The 21,369-nt window shown below is 36.6% G+C and overlaps 1 protein-coding gene across 6 annotated transcripts in view; it reads right to left on the reverse strand.

The window, feature by feature from the left end:
• Positions 1 to 21,369, reverse strand: part of SFMBT1 (Scm like with four mbt domains 1) — a 114,688-nt gene that overhangs the window by 60,919 nt on the left and 32,400 nt on the right. For 3 of the 6 annotated variants that reach the window (XM_036030887.1, XM_036030886.1, XM_036030888.1), the window contains exon 2: positions 282 to 443. The exons of 1 other annotated variant lie outside the window; for it this stretch is intronic. In XM_036030887.1, coding sequence (XP_035886780.1) covers positions 282 to 321 — 40 coding nt within the window. In that variant the 5' untranslated portion in view covers positions 322 to 443. The remainder of the gene's footprint in view (positions 1 to 281; positions 444 to 21,369) is intronic. 2 more of the 6 variants (XM_028518350.2, XM_036030889.1) reach the window with 1 other exon arrangement.

The raw sequence follows: 21,369 nt of genomic DNA on the forward strand, positions 1-21,369 counted from the left end.
AGGCAAGCACACATTGATGTTTCCCTCCCTCTGTTTCTCCTTCCCTTCCCCTCTCTCTAAAAATAAATAAAATCTTTTAAAAAATAAGTCTGTTCATAAAATTATTTACTCTTGCAGCAAACATTATGAGCACCCCCTATTTCCAGGTTCTCTGCCAGGTACAGGGAAATACAATTTATATCTTCAATGAGCTTTTCTGTTCAGTGTTAGGAAGATAGGCAGACAATGTAACACAGAAAAGTAATGTAATTCTGCACTCTGAAGAATTAAGTTCTGTTCACCAAAACCAATACCTGCATCAAGCTGCTGCTCCCCGTTCATTTCCACAGCACACAGACTATCTCCTCCCAAAAGAACAGGCCTTACAATTCTGCTATGATCTGAAGATTACTTGCAGGTCTCAAGCAACCATCAATGGGCATCCAAGGATCCAAATGAAAGTGCTAAAAAATAAAAAAATAAAAAGAACACATGAATAGCCTGAAGCCCAAGTGTGTTTACTCATTCATAAGACAGGGCACTCCAGTGGATGGAGAAGATAGATAAAACAAAAATGCATTGGGAGAATAGATGAGATTAGAGAAAAACTTGACTCCTCTTCTAATATTTAAGGCTCTGTGTGTGTGGAGAGAGAGCTCTATCAAGATCTTGATACCTAAAAATCACAAGAAATTAATGTATAAATGAATCATTACCCTTTAAACTTAAATTATAATATGGGTTGGACAAAAAGTCCATTTAGTTTTTTCTGTAAAATAAAAGACACATTTTTCATTTTCCCAATAATTTTATTAATTTGGATATTTTCAGTATGTCAGCTATCTCCTGCTATTGGCTCCTAGTGTGCTGCTAAACATCTTTGTTTACATGACAATTTCATGTAAACAATTCTCATTTACATGAGAATTACATCAACAAGTAATCAGTTCTCATGAAAAGGCTTGAAACACTAAGAAAAATTTTAATATACCTGTTGAAAAGGTATAAGGTACCTGAAGTACAACAGCTTCAGGTGAATAAGAGGGATACCCAGGTTCTAGTTCAAGCTCTATTAATCACTATCAATCTTATACAGACCATATTATGTCAATTTTTAATCTGTGAAATGGGCATAAGATCTTTTCCAAATTCAAAATTACATTTCATAATGAACATACAGAACATCTTAATTATTAAAGTAATGAATATCCCATTTGAGACAACTGCTAGTTAACTCACAATCATATCATATGACATAAGCCCTGAAACCCACACTTTCAGACACTGGCAGTAAGATTTAAAGCCTCTAAATATGCTCTCTTCTGTTTACTTTTCTACCTGAACTCATATCATTTAAACTTTACCACTCCACCTATTAATTCATATATTTAGCAAACACCAGCTCATGACCACTCACTGTTCTACAGGATAATAAGGATAAAGTGATACATGGTTCCTGCTTTCATAAAGCTTGTTTTCAACAGGGGGTAAACAGATTAAACCAACTATTTAAAATAATTATTTGAAGTACTATGAAGAAAAAGCAGTGGGTGCTGAGATAAAACATAATGGCCTACTTGACATAAACTAAGAGGCCACTGACAGCGTCCCTAAACAAAATGGTGTTGAAGCTGAAATTAAATGGGAAATAGCAGTTAGGCAAAAGGGGGAAAAGGGACAGAACACTCCAGGCATAGGGAACAGGACATACTACGTTGGCCAAGAAGTCCAGATTTTTTTCCCATAAAACAAGACACACGTTTTCCATTTTTACCAATAACTTTATTGATCTGAATATTTTGAGTATGTCAGCTATCTCCCCCTATTGGCTTCTATGGGTAGAGGCCAGGGGTGCTGCTAAACTTCTTCCAATGCATGAGAGAGCCCCACAACAAAGAATTATTCGGCCAAAATGTCAATAGTACCAAGAAACTTCACAAACCACTTTTGACACATTCACTCTATCACAGCACCTCCTTTATACACTGCACAAATCTTTTCTTGCGTTTCAGTTGCCTTTTTTACCTTTCTTGAAATAATAAAGTACAATATGCCAAAAATGTTGCATATTCTCTTCCATCTTCAATATTAAAATGGCTGCATAAAAATTCACCAATTTTGAAGTTTTTTTAAATGCTCGCTGATATGACACCTGTCACAATACAATTTAACAAAATGTTTATGAATGAAGTTAAAGACAACTAATAAGCACTACTATAGCCATCATACAGAAAAAACATAACGGACTTTTTAGCCAACCCAATGGAAAGGCTCCAGGGTAGGAAGGCACTAAGAGGAGGCCTCTGTCGCTGGAGCATAGGAACCAAAGGGTAAGTGACACAATAAAACTAAACAGTAAAAGACGGAACAACAGCAGCTAACATTCACTCAGGATATACTATATATGCTCAGCACTGTCCTAGACATTTAAACATACTAACCCATTTAATACTCCCAACAACTCCATGGTGAGCATTGTCATGAGGCAACAGACACAGGCCCGGTCCTTGACCTACTCAGGGTCCCAAAGGTAGCAAGTAACAGCAGTGGGTTTCAAACACAACAGAATGTCTATATTCCATGTCCTCAAACACTACAGAATACTGCCTCCTAACAGAAGTTACTGAGAGTTTTTTAAGCAGGGAAAGTAAGTAAATGATCAAATGTTTGTTTGTTTTTTAAGAAATCATAACAGAGTGACAGCAAAGACAATATAAAACTATAAAATTTCAACATGGCAACAGACACCACAAATAAAATTCAAAGATAAGAGAGCAGACTTTGCAAGTTTTCTAAAAGAAAACTTTTTTGTAACTATGTATGGTGACAGGTGTCAACTAGACTTATTGAAGTGATTGTTGGCAAATATCAAATCATTATGTTGTACCTGAAACTAATGTGTTACATGGCAATTAAACTTTAATAAAAATGAATAAAAAAGAGATTACTGAAAATATTAGCAAAATATAAAATAATGGGTTGATTTCCACACAAACAAGCTCATGTAATTCAACAAGGAAAGAAAAATGGGCAAAATATATAATTAACCCACATTTAAAAAATCAGAGATAATATTTATAAAAATGTGTTCAATCTTACTGGTATTAAGGAAAATAAGAATTTTTAATTACATATTATTTTTTCAACTTTCAAGTTGGTAAAAATTTTAAACAAAAAGTATCTGGGTTTGGCAAAAACAGTAAATGGGAGAACTTGGGAAATAGATTGGTAACACCTCTTTGGAAAGGAATTTAATGATTAATAACCTATAAGATTTAAAAGACAAACTCTTAGAGCAATAATTCTACTATTAAGAATCTGTCATACAAAACACATGTGTGGAAGGCTTCATAACCAATGATATTTGCCACAGAATTATCTATAACAGTGGAGAAGTAGAGACAACTTACACGTCCACCAAGTGAGAATGAAATGGCTGCACACATTATGATATACTACACTAGGAAACATCCTACAATCATGAGAAGAACTTAGGTAGATCCATAAAAACACATGGGAATGTTGTCTATATTGCTGAGTGAAAAAAATGCAAGTGAAGAACAACATTATTTACATTAACTTTAAAAGTCCTGTATTCAGCCCTGGACAGTGTGGCTCCATTAATTGGAGCATTGTTCAGTAAACCACAAGGTTGCAGGTTCAACTCCTGGTCAGGGCACATTACCTAGGTTGTCGGTTTGGTCGCTGGTAGGGGCACGTACGAGATGTAACCAATCAATGCTTCTCTCTCACATCAATGTTTCTTTGCCTCTCTCACTCTCTTCCCCTCTCTTTAGAATAAATTAGCATGTCTCAGGGGAGGATTAAAAAAATAAAAGTCCTGTGTTCATTCTCAGACTTTCGATCCACTTGGTGGCATAGGTAAACATGGTATTTCCATTCTTCCACAACCACATCAAAATGACAACTAACTACAGAACAACCATCACTCAGAACCACTTGAAATCTGGCTGAATGGAAGTCCTACCAACTAGGGGATTAAAGAAGAAACTACATCATGACTGGTAGGAGGGGCAGAGATGAATAACTGCCTAGTCCTACACCTACAAGGGCTGGATTAAATCAAGAAGGATACCTTCGCTGTAGAGGTCCGCCCAAGGAGTGAAGGTTCTCAGACCCACATCAGGCCTCCAAGCTCAGGGTTCCAGCACCAGGAACAGAAGTCCCCATAACTTCTGAATGTAAAAACAAGTGGGAATTGAGGCTGAGTGACACAATAGACTTATGGAGTCCAAGCCAGTTCCTCTTAAAGGCCCAATATAGACTTACTCGGACTCACTTCTTCTGAGGTCTAGCACTGGAGAAGCACCTTGAAAAAAACAGGCAGAAAGGGAGGAACTGAATTGTTGCCTGGCATCAGGGCAAGAGCTAGGAGAGCAGCCTTCTCCCAGACAAAGGTGCTGGCAAAGGCCAGTGTTCCTTTGATGAGCCTTTCCCCAACAGAGCCAGAAGATGGGTGCCATATCTTAGTCTTCATCAACCTGGCTCACACTGTTTGCCTCACCCTGCTGATTCCCTGAGTCCCTATACCACCCAACTTGGTGAAGGAATAGACATACAAGTTCAGGAAGCACAGAGAGTCCCAAACAAGATGGACCCAAAAGGCCCACACCAAGACACGTCATAAGTAAAATGCCAAAGTTAATGTTAACAAGTGAAATGTTAAAGGGTTTTCTTTAAGAAGAAAAAAGATTTAAAATATGAATAAAATGATGATAAATACATATCTATCAACAACTGAATATAAAAAACAAAACAAACTAGCAAGCAGAACAGAAAGACTTACAGATACAGAGAGCATTTTGATGATTGCCAAATGGGAGAAGTGCTGGGGATAGGTGATAAAGGTGAAGGGATTAATAATTACAAATTGGCTGTTACAGAATAGCCACGGGGATATAAAGTACGGACTGGGGAGCAGGGTCAATAATATTCTAATAACTATGTATGGTGTCAGATGGGTATGAGATTTACTGGGGTGATCACTTAGAAAGTTATATAATGTCTAATCACTGGGGTATCCACCTGAAATTAATGTACTATTGTATCAATGTTGACTGTAATTGAAAAATTTAAAATGATTAAAAATGTAAGTTCTGTGTTCATTGTTTACTTGGCTATGTGTCTTTCAACAAAGACTTATTTGTTCCAATGGCATCATTTGTAAAAGGGGGATAATGGTACTATACCTACCTTACAAGACTGAAGAGCATTTAGCATAGAGCTGGCTACACAGTAAACACCGAGTTAAGTTAACATTAACTATTCAAGTTCCTATGGCACTAACTTAATTATCATCTCTACATATACTCTTGACACTTCATCATGGGTTTGATTTAACAAAGTCAGTGCTAAATAAGTATCTGTAGGTTCACTATGTTTTGAAGATGTTATCCAAAACGTATAATCTCTTCATATATGCCAGCATATTTTGTGCAGAAAACCATATAATACAAAATAAAAATAACTTAAAAATAATAATAAAGTAAGCTTCAAAGATAAAAAGACATGAGTTGGGAGAAATGCAAGTCTTATGTAGCTGAAAAGCTAACATTGTGATTTTTTAAAAAATATTTTATTGATTATGCTATTACAGTTGTCCCATTTTTTTCCTCTCCTTTATTCCCCTCTGCCCTGCACCCCTTCTCCCACCTGCATTCCCCCACCTTAGTTCATGTCCATGGGCCATATGTATAAAGTTTCTTTGGCTTCTCCATTTCCTATACTATTATTAACCTCCCCCTGTCTATTTTGTACCTACCATTTATGCTTCTTATTCCCTGTACCTTTTGCCCATTCTCCCCCTCCCCCTCCTTGATGATAACCCTCTATGTGATCTCCATTCTGTGATTCTGTTCCTGTCCTACTTGTTTGCTTAGTTTGTTTTTGGTTTGGTTTTGTTTTTTTAGTTTCAGTTGTTGATAGTTATGAGTTTGTTGTCACTGTACTATTCATATTTTTGAACACCTTCTTTTTCTTAGATAGGTCCTTTTAGCATTTCATATAATAAGGGCTTGGTGACCTTATCTGGGAAGCACTTATCTACCTTCCATTCTACATTATAGCTTTGCTGGATAGAGTAATCTTGAATATAGGTCCTTGCCTTTCATGATTTGGAATACTTCTTTTTAGCCCCTTCTTGCCTGTAAGATTTCCTTTGAGAAATGAGCTGATAGTCTCATGGAACTCCTTTGTAGGTAACTGTCCCCTTTTCTTTTGTTGCTTTTAAGATTCTCTCCTTATTTTTAATCTTGGCTAATGTAATTATGATGTGTCTTGGTGTGTGCTTCCTTGGGTCCAACTTCTTTGGGACTCTCTGAGCTTCCTGGGTTTCCTGGAAGTCTATTTCCTTTGCCAGATTGGGGAAGTTCTCCTTCATAATGTTTTCAAATAAGTTTTCCATTTCTTGCTCTTCGTCTTCTTCTGACACCCCTATGATTTGGATGTTGGAACATTTCAAGTTGTCCCAGAGGTTCCTAAGCCTCTGATTTTCTGAAGTCTTGTTTCTTCACTCTGTTCTGGTTGAACATTTATTTCTTCCTTCTGTTCTAAATCATTGGTTTCAGTCCCAGTATCCTTCCCTTCAATGTTGGTTCCCTGTGTATTTTTCTTTATTTCACTTTGCATAGCCTTCATTTTTTCTTCTATTTTGAGACCATATTCAACCATTTCTGTGAGCATCCTGATTATCAATGTTTTGAACTCTCCATCTAATAGGTTGGCTATCTCTTCATCACTTAGTTCGATTTTTGGACCTTTGATCTGATTTGGGCCATAGTTTTTTGTCTCTGAATACCTGTTACATAGTAAGGGGCAGAGACTTGGTTATTCACCAGGGTAGGGCAACCCACATCACTCCATTGTGGAACTGTATGTGGGGGAGGGGTCCAAGAAGGAACAATGGCCCTTGCTTGGCTGTGAGCCAGCTCTCAGTCACTCCCCCCTCTACCCACAAGCAAATTGGGCCTTTCTGGTGCTGATTCCCGAATGGGTGGGTTTGTGTGCATTCTAGGACCTTGTGGATCTCTCCAACAAACTCTCCTATGAGGCTGGGAGCTTCTCCTACCACCTCAACTCCCACAGGTTTTTACAGTCAGAGGTTTTGAGGCTTTATTTCCCTGCGCTGGAAACCCTGGGTTGTACAATCTGTCTGGTTCCTCATTTATTCCCATGCAAATGTGGGACTGCCTGGTTCACCCACCACCACCTTGTCCTCTGGGTCTTCCAGCTGCTACCTTGCCCCATGTCCTCTTCATGCTCGCTGCCCATCACTACCCCTCCTATCAGTCTGAATGAATGTTTCTCCTTTAACTGCTTGGTTGTCGGACTTCCATACAGTTTGATTTTCTGGCAGTTCTGGTTATTTTTGTTTTTAAATTTCTTGTTGTCTTTCTTTTGGTTTACAAAGAGGCAAAGTATATCTATCTATGCCTCCATCTTGGCCAAAAGTCCCGATTATTCTTTTTCAATCTTACATCATTTAGATTTTAACCAATGAACAATCTGCTCCCATGATAATAGGATCATGGAAAATAAAGTCATGAAGCCTTCTGCTGTAGAACATCTGTTAGATCTATCTTTATTGCTAGTCTGCTGTCTTCTTATTTAGTCACACTCCACCCAAAAAACCCTGTAAGATAGATAGCCAGCTGAGAATATGGAAATTTTATTCACCTTCATTTATTTCCTCTTTCTTACTTCCTATTCATATTGAATTGTTTTACTATCTTTATCATTGATTTTGGTATTATAATTCCTCTTGTGGTGATCAGAATACATTGAGTTATTTTAAATAAGTGTTCATGAATCGATTTAGACCTTGCCTGTGTTATTTAGAATATCTCAGTAAATTAAACAGGTGCCTAGACATTTACAGGGATTTCAAATAAGACATGAGGCCAGAATAAGCCATACTAAAATTTAAAACCCTTCTAAGAAATATAAATAAAAATTTAAAAAGCTAAGCACACAAAACAAACTTTGCTATCACACACACACACACAGAAAAATAAAACTCAGGCAGAATAAAATCTAACTGAATTCATTCTTCATTTTTAGTGATACATCTAAAAAAACCACCATGGAATAATTAGCTTTTAACAAATCTTTTAAAAGATCTAAAAGTCATCTGAACAACAAATAGCTACATGATGCTTTTCTCTTCCACCTTGTTTTTAGTCTACACATGCAATCCACACTCTAAACCTATACTACTTGGCTTCATGTTAATGAACTCTGCTTCCAAGGCTAAAATGAGACAAGTAAAAATATTATGCAAAAAGCTACAATATTGCAAGAGAGACTTCTGTAGGATGTATTCCTCAGTCAGAAGATTTGACACATCCAATATAAATAACTTTTAAAGCACTTAGGAAGGACAGGAACTCAGGGTGGCTCTAAAGTATATGAAGGTCTGTCCAGAAAAAGTCCAATCATTGTTAATATAATGAAAATGGTTTGCACAACATCAGTGGAACCTGGCAGCCAAAGAGAGCGGACCAGAATATGCATGTGTGAACAATGATGACCTCACTATCTAGTCAGTGGGGGCCATAGATGCCATTGAGTGAGCATGTGTACTGTGTGGCCATCGCCTTCAAAATGACTGAGTACAGCAACAAATCTGCATCAAATTTGCATTAAGCTTGAATATTCCCCCATGAAAACTATACAGATGATTCAGAAGGCAGCAGCTATGGGCTACTGGGACTGGCAGCTTCATCATGACAATGCACCTGCTCATGCATCACATCTCACGCGAAGTTTTTTTTGGCAAAACATCAAATCACCCAGGCAAACCAGCCCCCTTACAGCCCAGATTTGGTACCTTGTGACTTCTGACATTTCCCGAAACTAAAATCACCTTTGAAAGGGAAGAAATTTCAGACCATTGATGAGATTCAGGAAAATACAACAGGGGAGCTGATGGCAATTGGGAGAACTGTGTGAGGTCTCAATCCTACTTTGAAGGGGATTGAGGTGTCATTGTCCTATGTGCAATGTTTCTTGTATCTTTTTCAATAAATGCCTCTATTTTTCATACTGCATGGATGGTTACTTTCTGGACAGACCTCATATATATCCAGTATGTTGGTGGTTGCAACAAAATTCTTTAATTCAATAAACATTTACCTTATAGTTAAAAGAAAAATTCCCACTGAAATCTTAGAATTTGCATTCCTACCCCTCTATTCAACAGATGAAAGTCCAATAATTTCAAGTGTGCTGTTAAATTTGGTAAATGCAAATATTCAGCAAATCAGATGGTCTATTTTTGGCAAATTTGCAAAGTTAACCCTGCCCTGACAGGAGATGCCAATGGTAGAGCTACTATATTTCCTGTTCCCAATAGGTGTAGATTTCTGGTGGCTTTTCACTCTCCACAAGTCAATCATCACTCCTTGATCTTGTACATGCTCTATTTGACAGACAATCAAAATTAAATATTGTGTTTCATCTGTAAAATGCCAAATAACTATTAGCAGTAGAAATCTGTTGTTTCATTAGTTATTTGTTGCTGTTGTTTTCAACCTACTGCTACATATTTAACTAGGGAGATGAAGAATAAATCTCATTAGGCCAATCAATCTTAGGCACCGATTGACAAATCTTAGCCATTCATATCATCTAAATCAGCAATTTTCAACCTTTTTCATCTCGTGGCACACATAAACTAATTACTAAAAACTGAGGCACACCAAAAAATACATTTTTTGCCCATCTGATAAAAAAATGATATAATTTTGATTTATTCACACCAGACAATTATTTTGCTGTCTTCCTTCCTTCCTTCCTTCCTTCCTTTCTTTTGACAATTATAAGGGAAAATAGGTCAGCGGCCTGACTAAATAGTCAGGTATTATGTGTTTTAAAAATTCTTATGGCACACTGGTTGAAAACTGCTGATCTAAATTAATTCTGACCCTTGACCCTAACTTAATTAACTTTTTCATGGTTGTATAATCCAACACAGGGCATATCTAACTCAGTTCAACAAATCAGCACTAATGAATTTATAAAGCCAATAAAGCTTAAATGAAACCCAAAACTCAAGAATACCCTAATTTTTTAAAGGCATTCAACATCATTAATTATCAGAGAAATGTAAATCAAAACCACAATGAGGTATCAGCTTACGTGTTAGAATGGCTATTATCAAAAAAGACAGAAATAACAAATGTTATCAAGGATGTGGAAAAAACGGATTGTTGTACACTATTGGTGGGAATGTAAATTGGTGCAGCCACTAGGAAATTCAGTACAGAGGGTCCTCAAAAATTAAAAATAAAACTACTATATAAGCATTCCATTTCTCGGTGTTTGTCCAAAGGAAATGAAAACACTAATTCAAAAAGATATCTACACCCTCATGTTCACTGTAGCATTATTTACAATACCTAAGACATGAAAGCAACTTAAGTGTCCATCGATGGATAAATGGATAAAGAAAATGTGGTGTACACACACACAATGGAATATTAATCTCACTCATAAAAGGAAATCCTGTTATTTTTGACAACATGGATGGATCTTGAAGCTATTATGCTAAGTGAATGAAATAAGTCAGAGTAAGACAAAGGCCACATGATCTCACTTATATGTGTAATCTAAAAAAAAAGGAAAAGAAAAACAAAACAAAACAAAACAAAAAACCCAAACTCATAGATACAGAGGACAGATCAGTGGTTGCCAGAGGCAGGGATGAGGGATGGTGAAATGGGTGTAGGGGTCAGAACGTACATGTCCTGAGATGTAATGTACAGCATGGTTAACCATAATTAACAATACTGTACTGTACATTTAAAAGTTACTAAGAGAATAAATCTTAGAAGTTGTCATCATAAGAAAAGAATTTATAACTATGTGTGGTGACAGGTGTTAAATAAACTTACTGTGGTAACCGTTTTGCAATATGAACATTTGTCAAATCATTATGTTGTACAACTTGAACTAATACAATGTTAGATAACAATTACATCTCAATTTTAAAAAGCCAAACTATGAGGAAATATTTTAAAAGTGTTATTTTGTATTAAAAATGAGAAATTTCTAAGTAAAACATGGCACAAGCATACAATATAAATATTACATGGACATTAAAACTTGAGAAATGTTTTTCTTCACAATCAAAATCCCACAAAGTATTTTATTCATTTTGATGAGCTCATGTTAAAATGCATCTAAAAGAGAAAATGTACAATCCAGCTACATTTTGTACAAGATGGTATGAACCTAGTTCCTTCTATCAAAATATGAAAATAGTAGGTATTAATACAGGAAAAGACAAATATATTGATAAAGTAGAACAAGGCTGAGAAACATCCATTTATATGAGAATATAGTTTGTAATAAAATGGCATCACATATCAGTTGCGAAAGGATGAATACACAAGATAGTGTGTAAGAACTAGCTATCCATTCTGGGAGGAAAAAATTAGATTCTTGCTGCCACATTTAAAAAACAGTCCAAGTGATTTAAAAGAGAAAAACATGAAAAACAAGACCGCAAACAAAAGAAAACATAACAGAAATAGTAGTTATAAGCATACCCTTGGGATAGCATAGACTTCCTTAAGCAAGGAAGTCATAAAATAGATACATTTTGACTACATAAACATTTAAAACTTCTGATTGGCAAACAACTTAAAAAACCAAGCTACAGACTAAAAGAAAATATTTCCAGGATATCTAACAAACAAAGGACCAATAACCATCATCACAGAAAGCACCTATAAATCTATAAAGAAACAAATACCTAACGTAATAGGGAAAAAAGGGTATGGACAGGAATTTTACAGAAGAAAGGTAAATGATCAATAATTATATGATAATATGTTCAATGTAAATAACTACAAAGAGTTATTTTTCAATCAGATTGGGGAAAATAAAAAATCAGTAACATCCAATTTGGGAGAAGATATGGAGAAATGGATGCTGTCATTACCTGTTGAAGAGCACAAATGGATACAGCCCTTTTAGAGAGAAATTTTATTCCATCACAAGATTTTACATGCATTGTCTACAACCCAGTAGTTCCATTCCCACTATCTGTTTCAGAAAATTAGCCAAAGAAAATAAAGAAATAAGTAACATAACAAAATTGTTCTCACTTTCAGGGCATACACAGAGAAAAAAACCAGTGTATATGAAGTCCAAGAGCCTAAATGTATGCTTGAACAGTGTCTGTACTAGGGAAAAATTGAAAACCTCTATATCAAGCAATAAATTAGGGCACATTTATAAGAGAGTTAAAAAGAATAAAATAGTTTAACAAATGAGTACAGAGTTTATATTGGACATGATGAATAGGTTTGTGTACAAATAGTTTGTGTGTGTGTATATGCATAAAATATACTCAAACATATGCAAAACTACATATTTCAAATACACATATATTTGTGCAGATACATTTAAAACAGTCTGGGTGAATAGGTCCAATCACTACCAGTGGTTAGTCTAGGAAAGGGAGACTCAGGGAAAAAGAAAGTTTTGCTTTATCTGCATTGGAAAAACATTCTATGATGACAATGTATATATATGTACTTCTATGATTTAAATTTTCATTTTAAGAAAAATAAAAGGCATTCATTGACACGAAAAGTTATTTATGTTTTCTCAACAAATATTTAGCAGAAACCTACTATGTGTCAGGCCCCACCAAAATATCAGAGATATGTATCAGTGAACAAAACTGGCCAAAATCTCCACCCTCATGAAGCTTACATTTTAGTGGGAAGGAGAAAAAGCATAGTACTTCTTCTAAATGTGGTCATGATAGACCTGGGCAAGGGTGATGGCATGGGTTGAAACTTAAACAAGATGGGGCAGGGAGGCTTCACTGAGCAGGTAACATTTTAACAAAGACTTGAAAGAGATGTGCAATGAAAAAGCATGCCAGGCAGAGGGAAAAGCTAGCACAAAGGCCTTAAAGTGAGAGCATGTGAGCTGCGTTCTAAGAATAACAAGGAGGCCAGGGTAGGAAAGGCTATGTAAGCAAGTAAAGGATTTAGAGTAGTAGTAGATGAAGCAAGAAGAAATACCATCCTCACACTGTGTGCCATGTTCTGACTCCCTTTTGTGAGCGTCCCACACCACAGCCCTTAATGAGCTGTGATACAGGAGCAGGCAACCCTATTCCTTTAGGGGTGATAAAACATAAAGGCAATGTGGGTAGGAATGTAAAATGGTGCAATTATTTTGGAAAACAATCTGGCAGTTCCTCAAAATGTTTAACATAGAGTTACCATATGACCTGCAATTCCACTCTTTGTTATGTACCAAAGAGAAATGAAAACATATGTCCACACGAAAACCAGTATATGAATGCTCATAGCAGCATTAGTCTTAATAGCCAAAAGGTAGAAATAACCCCAATACCCATCAATCGATTAATGGGTAAATAAAACGTGATGTATCTAAGACAATGGAGTATTATTCAGCCATAAAAAGAAATGAAGTACTGATACACACTGCAACTTACATAACCTTAAAAATATTGTGCTAAGTGAAAGAAGTCAAATACAAAAGGTCACATATTGTATGTTTCTTAGTATGTGAATGTGTAGAACAGGCAAATCTATAGAGAGACACAGGTAGATTAGAGTAACTGCCAATAGCGAGTGGAGGGGGTGACTACCAATGTATTAATAGGGTTTCTTTTGGGAGTGTTTAAACACTCTAAAATTAGACTGTCATGCTAAATGTAGGACGCTGAATAAGAACCACTGAATTTTGTGATATATGAAATATATCTTGATAAAGCTGCAATAAAATAAAGGTACTCTTAAAAGGTACTTCATTAAAAGCATGGATGGAACTGGAGAGCATTATGCTAAGTGAAATAAGCCAGGCGGTGAAAGACAAATACCATATGATCTCACCTGTAAGTGGAACCTAAGCAACAAAACGAGCAAGCAAGCAAAATATAACCAGAGACATGGAAATAAAGAACAAACTGACAGTAACCACAGGGGAGGTGGGAGGGGATAATGGGGGGCGGGGGAAGAAGAAGGGTTTTCAGGAACATCTATAAAGGACACATGGACAAAACCAAACAGGGGTAGGATCAAGGGTGGGAAGTGGGGATGGCTAGGAAAATGGAGACAACTGTACTTGAACAAGAATTTTAAAAACTTAAAAAAAAAAAGCAGACTGCTCTTGAAGAGAATGAAAAATCAACTGAAGCTGAATAATGAGTTGAAATTTGTAAACAGTAGAGGTCCCCAGAAGAGAACTCAGCTCTTCTATTTTGTGCCTTTGTCTTCATCAGTTGGCCAAATGTTTCTCCAAAGAGTGAAAAACAACACTCACATGCTGGGGAATAGGAAAAATGAGATCATGGACTAAACTAACCATAAAAGTAAGAACTGGTTTAAATTCCCTAGTCTACCACATACTAGCTGAGTTTCCTCATCTATTAAATAGAAAATTTACATATACTGAAGAATTTTTGTGAAGATTAAATGATAATTTACATAAAATACAGCACCATACAAAACAACAGATACCTAATCAATCACATACATTAGAATATTAAAGCCCTGGCCAGTGCAGCTCAGTGGATTGAGTGTCGGCCTACAAACCAAAGGGTCTCCGGTTCAATTCCCAGTCAGGGCACATGCCTGGGTTGCAGGCCAGGTCCCCAGGAGGGTGTGCATGAGAAACAACCACACACTGATGTTTCTCTCCCTCTCTTCCTCCCTTCCCCTCTCTAAAAATAAATAAAATCTTTTAAAAAAAGAATATTAGAAATATGTCTCAAGTCTCATGTTTCCACATAACCATGTCTTCTCAGCTAAGGAAGTTAGTTTAGAGGTCATGAATTTTAGAGGCTACTGAACCTACATTACAACTCTCAAAAATACAGGAAGTTTAAAAAAATTTTAAGGGGTTAACTTAGTCCCCTAAAGGGGATAAAATCAAGGTGTATGAATCCTCAACACCATATCAAAAGTAACTGGGCAATCCTGGTAAGAAAGCATGTGGCTTCAGGAGCCAGAATCCTAGGTTTGAGCCCCAGGGGCATGACCTGCTTCCTGTGCAGCTTTGGACAAGTCATATAACCAGCATGACTCAGTGTCCTCATCTGTAAAATGGAGATTGTTAACAACTGTACCTATCTCATAAAGTTACTCTGATTGTTCAATCAACTAATGCATGTAAAAGTTTACAGCACAGTAAACCCTCAAAGAATAGTCTTAATTATTCTAATGAGCCTCTTACTAGAATAAGGATTATTATTGCAAAGATGATTCCTAAGCCCATAAGCAGTTGAAATACTCTTGATTTGTCTTACCAAATATCCTTTTAACCCTTCCTAGAATGTCATACAATACACATTTTTAAAGATTAAAGTACATTTCTTAATTCTTTGATGGAATGGAATGACATGAGTTCACATAACAATCAAAAGGCTACAAAGAATCAGTGTGATAAACAACTATCATCAAAAACAAAAAAAAATCTGAGCATCTGAGGAAAGCATTTAAACAAAGCCTTTGCATCAAAGGAGAAGTTTCTGACTCACCCCAGGGGTGGAGAGAAGAGAGTGGAGGGCAAGCCATAGTGATTAATGTGTCCAGACCCCTGGGATGCTGCCTCTTGTCCACTCATTCACAAACTTTAACTCTCTCTCTTCCTTCTCTAAGCCTTCAGCAAAGGGAGTTATTTTCAGGGAGGATGCTGTGGGGTTTTGCTGCTTTGTTGTATTACATTAAGTACACAGATAATTTTAAAAGCTTTATGTCAGACTTTAAAAACTCCTGAGTGGTTATAATCATATATGCTATACAATAATTCACTGGCATTTTTAAAAGAATTTAAGACCCTAAAGTAAGCAGATTATTAGTTGGAAATGCAGAAGACCTCTGGATAGGCTACTACCCCTCAAAAATCACTACATGCACCTATTCGGCATGCTCAGATAAAAACCAGTCCCTCAGGAATGCCTCCCAACTCCAGTGCAGTGCTGCTGCCCCTGGGCCATTGCTGAGGAGACAGCGTGACGGCGACAGTCTACTGCAAACACCAGACCATCGGGTCACGTCCACAACCTAAGAAATATGCTGAACGTCTAAAAACAATGATGTGAGGAACAAGTATAAGCTATTTAGAAAAAACAACTCTTCACTAGGTTTTAAATAAGAGCTTCCAGAAAAGAAGTAAACCTCTGGTTATTACTAGAGACATGCTGCAACACATGTTAAATCTGTAAATAATTCAGAGCAAAAGTTAAATAGATATAAGAAAAAAAGCCTAAATTATGCTAATTAGGAATCTAATTAAACTCATATGCAAGCTGTAAAACCAAAACCATAATTGGCAGAAGACAAAGTACTTAACCTGTTAGTCTACAGCTCAGCAGGGTGCCTGGCAGCCTTTTGTTTGATCAATATTAGAACTTAGTTGCAGCTTGTTTTTGTAGATGTCAGTACCCACATTTACTAATCTACAAAGTAAACATCCTCTGAAAACCAAAAGTGCCTATCTTAAATGTACATAAATTTTTGGTTAAATCTCTACACTTTTTAAACAAAAAAACTCAATACCTCCTCCCCTTTTCTAATCTTTCCATAGAAACTGTTTTTTTCTTACCATTAATTATTTAAGTAAATTTAAATACAATACTACAAAGGTTATCAGCTTTCTAAGATCAGCACTTGCCAATCCCACTTTCTAGCATGTAATACAAAGTCATCTACATAGTTTTCAATCCTTAATAATACTGACTATGCTACACTAATTTTCATGTTTTATTTTAAAAGTCATTTTTACAAAATATAAATCATCCTTCAGTCTTGGACAAAACTGTAATTGAAATAGAGACCTGTGCTTGAAGTCATCAAAACAAGTTGACAAGAATTCAAAGCTTTGTTATTTGCAAATGAACCAAAAAAAGGCTTGAGGCAAGTAGTTGATTATTAATGTCTCAGAGGGAAAAAATGTCCAGCACCATCTATGAAAATTGTTCTGCCTTCTGTCCCAAAGGCTAGTTGTTTTTTAGGATACACGTGGGGGGCTTAGAGAAAACAAGGTTATTTTAACTGTATTTAAGCCGTTCAAAAAAATAAATAAATGAGCCAGTTGGTCAAAACACAGCCACTCACTCAGGAAAAACCTCATCATAAAGATAACTCAAAGCACAAACTCTACATCAATATGTTTTTCCTCAGTATCTTCTCAAAGGATGTGAGACTATACTGTATTATCCCCTAGTAAAGTATGAAAGAGAACTTGGTTCAGTTGTTTAAATTCACATTAAATTCCTCCAAAATGACAATGTGAAGATTATCACAAGCCTCACCACACAAAGTTTGGAACCCCAGGGCCTACAGTCAGAGGGACAGCATACCTACATGGTCCTTGCTGACCTATAAACCCAAACCCAACGCCTGAAGAGGCTTAATGTCAAACCCAGCTATGAAAAAGTCATAAGCTTACTTCAGATTCCTCTCAAAGGAACCCTTTTAAGAAAAAAATCAATAAGCTATTTAAACACCCAGTACTACTCTTAACTGAATCTTTAACAAAATGTCAGACAAATTCAGACTGCCAGTTAAGACTTCAAAGAGCCACCTTAATGAAAAAGTCTTCTCCAGAAAAAAGGGGAGGAAAGTGTTCCCAGCTTTAACAAATACTGTGATGAGATCTTTTACATCATATAATTCTGGCCTTGGGAATTCAGACATTAGTACACTTTGTAAAGCAAGTAAATAAACCCAATAAATAAACATTACTATTGTGGGTTGTCCGGCCAACTTTGCAATTTTGGGGTGATATTGATGGAGTAGGATAAGTATGAAGAGAATTAAAATAATTTTTCCACTTTACTCAAATGATGAGTGATGAAGTTCAAAATATAAACATTTTTCTTTTTGCTTATTTTCCTCCTAAATACTTAAATAACTTATACTCACATCACTGTCTCATTTTCAAACATGTGTTTAGTGCCATCAAGAACTATAACTAGCCCTGAAGTTTTACATACCTGAAGTCAACTGCCTGGATGGTGTTTAAAAAACCTGTCTTTGTTTCACTGAATAACCGAGATCGATGAATCCAAAAGTTAGAAGGAACTTTAACACTTCACATCTAGTCCAATGATCCTCATAGTTTTTTGGTTATACACCATCCTCATGCCCCAACATTTCCACAAGTAACATCGCTCCATTAACCTATGGTGCTTCTCTAACAAGTTCTTCCCCACCATTCCTGTGGAGGAAGCTATCCATTTTGCATTCAAACACCATCAACGATACAGTGACAGAAAACTCCCATGAATACCTTCCTGGACAATCTATCCTACTTCTAAGCAGCTCTACCTCAAAGTCTGTCCTTAAACCTCCCCAAGTCAGGATGGCTTCTGTGCATCCAGCTGCCCACTCAGAACAGTCTGTGCCTTCACTCACCCAAGAGCCTTTTATACAGCTGAGACAGGTCCTGAGTTTCCTTGCCATGCTAGTCTTCCTCAGAAATGCATTTAAATGTACCCGTATTTCAGCAGAACACAGAAAAATACATTAAAACCTTTTGATTTAACTTCACACTGTCTACTACTTATGGGACCAGGCAAACTTATTTCAAAGCTAACTTTGCTCAGTTAATTAGACTTTGACTCTAAGATCTTGGTAATCAGACTTGATGGAACAAAGAACTGTTCCTTTTCCAATATGTATCTTTAAATTTTACCAATCACAAACCTAAACAGATATTTTTTCCAAAGAAAACATACAAAGAGCCAACTGATGCTCAACATGAAAAGGTGCTTAACATTACTAATCATCGGGGAAATGCAAATCAATACCACAATGAGATATACCTTACAAATGTTAGGATGATTAATTTCAAAAATACGAGACATAACAAGTGCTGGTGAAGATGTGGAGAAAGGGAACCATTTAGCACTGTTGGTGGGAATGCAGACTGGTGCAGCCACTGTGGAAAATAGTATGGAGGAGTCTCAAAAAAATAAAAAGAGAACTATCACATGATCCAGCAATTCCACTTCTGAACCACTTTTTTAAAAAAAATCACTACCTTGAAAGGTATCTATAACACCTCCAAGTTAATTACAGCATTATTCACAATAGCCAAGACATAAAAACAACCTCAGTACACATCAAGGGATGAAAAAATAAAGAAAACATTGTGTGTGTATGTCTGTGTGTGTATGTATTATGTGAGCCATTTTCATAGCCATTTAATTGATCATAGTTTTGATCATCTTTTTCTTAGATAAGTCCCTTTAACATTTCATATACTAAGGGCTTGGTGATGATGAACTCCTTTAACTTGAACTTATCTGAGAAGCACTTTATCTGCCCTTCCATTCTAAATGAAAGCTTTGCTGGATAGAGCAATCTTGGCTGTAGGTCCCTGCTTTTCATGAGGAAGAAAGATACCACATATATGTTTAAAAGGTTTTTCTGTATGCTATACACTTGCACAGTTGCCAAAACGTTATCAATGTAAAATGGAAATCATTTAACCCCCAAATATTTGTCCACTGGAGTCCTCAGCAATTTATAATGATCTTATCCACTCTATCCCAAAGCTGTTTACTAAAAACCAGCACCAGTGCTAAATAAGACAAATTCCTCAAAATGCCTTCTGACCATAAGCAGTTCCTGCTGTTTAAAACAAGGTTCTTGACCTGGAGTCTCAGGGTTCCTGAAGAGAACTCTGAGATCTGTGAATTTGATGAAAGTTTTTACATTTGTTTTTGCTAACCTCAAATTGAAATGTAAGACTTCCTTCAAATGTGAGTGTAGGCAATAAATCACAACAACATAAGCAATAACTCTGTCACCAAAGAACACATATTTTCATATCACATTACAGATGATACCACATATATGTAATTGATTCCTTTTTTAACCTTATATATTGTATTTATTTAAAACTATTATTAATCTGAAAAGAGGTCCACCAGCTTCACTAGTTTACCAAAAGGGTACCTATAGACCAAAAAGCTTAAGAACTCCTGGTTTTGAACAATAAAGTTGATAATCTGCTGAGAATTTGAGAGACTACAGGGAAAAAAAGTTTGGCTTTCAAATACATGAGCGACTTACACATTCAACAAATATTTACTTGGTTCCTATACTGTGCTTTCCTATGTAGCAGCTACAAAGATAAAACATTACTCTTTTCTCAAACTAGTAGGAAAGGAGACAAAAGCAAGTAACAAGATATTAGATTGCCTTAAGTATAAGAGGAGAGGGACAAAAGAAACCTTTGAACTCAAACAATGAATAAGTCTCTCTTTCTCACCAAACAAGGCACATATAGGTAAAGGGAGAATAGGAAAACTAGTCTAGCTTAGTTGCTCCTACACCCTGGCATGCAGAGTACAGCCAGCCCATACTGGCCTAGCCCAGAGGGGCACAAAGGGAGACAGATACCAAGAATGAGCAGCTGGGCAGTGACTGGACACTGCTGCCCAGCCAGGGAAAAGTACTAGTTCCTGGGTCCTGATTTAACCCTTTGTTGAGGTGGGAAGCCCTTTCCACTCCAGAGATGCTTTGGGAAAAGAAATTACACAGGAAATTTTCTTCACATAATGTAGATGGGAAAATGCACAAGAGGACAAGTAGAGCCATGTTCCAAAGTAAGATGACATTCACTAAATTAGTACAACCAAAAATATGGTGTGTCTGTGTAATGACATTTTATTTATAGCATAGTATTTTACAGTAGCAATCTGAGAAAGTGACAAATGAGCCTATCTATATCTAGAACCTAACTTATAAAACAAGATGTTTAAGTAAGGTAATTTGCTCAGAGCTTTCCCAAGCAACACCAGGTAAAAGATAAAACCACCCCAGGGAAAGACCACAAACCTTATAAACATCTATTTTATATCTTTAGAACTATCTTGCAATATTTACCAACACAACTGGAAACCCACAAGTTCACAATGTTTTCTTGACCATTCTTCCAATTTACCTCCAGCCACTAGTGAGCACATCCTTTGTTTCTGGCACTACCCTAGGGATGGCTGAGTGTGATGCAGAGCTCAGTCTCACCCTAAAGGGTTTTGGAACAGAGACAATGCGGGAATTTTGAAAAGCAAGGCAGAGAAGGGAACATTAACTGTGGGTCAAGATAGCTGCCAAGAGCTTCACCAAAAACAAACCATAAACTTCATCCTGAAGGATGGACAGAACTCTGACAAGGTAGAGGAAAGAGTGAAAGACATTCCATGAAGGGCAAGCAGCAAGCAAAAGGCAACCAGGCTGGCATCAGCTGTGTGTGTGTATGCGCTGGGAATGCTTGCATGTAAGGTGACAGGACAGACCAGTCTGCTCATGTACAAGGTAACAAGGCCACATGGAAAACTATGTATAACATGCAAAAGTTACATACTCC

Source organism: Phyllostomus discolor, chromosome 7 (genome assembly GCF_004126475.2).
Source record: "Phyllostomus discolor isolate MPI-MPIP mPhyDis1 chromosome 7, mPhyDis1.pri.v3, whole genome shotgun sequence".
In the NCBI taxonomy this organism is placed as follows: Eukaryota; Metazoa; Chordata; class Mammalia; order Chiroptera; family Phyllostomidae; genus Phyllostomus; species Phyllostomus discolor.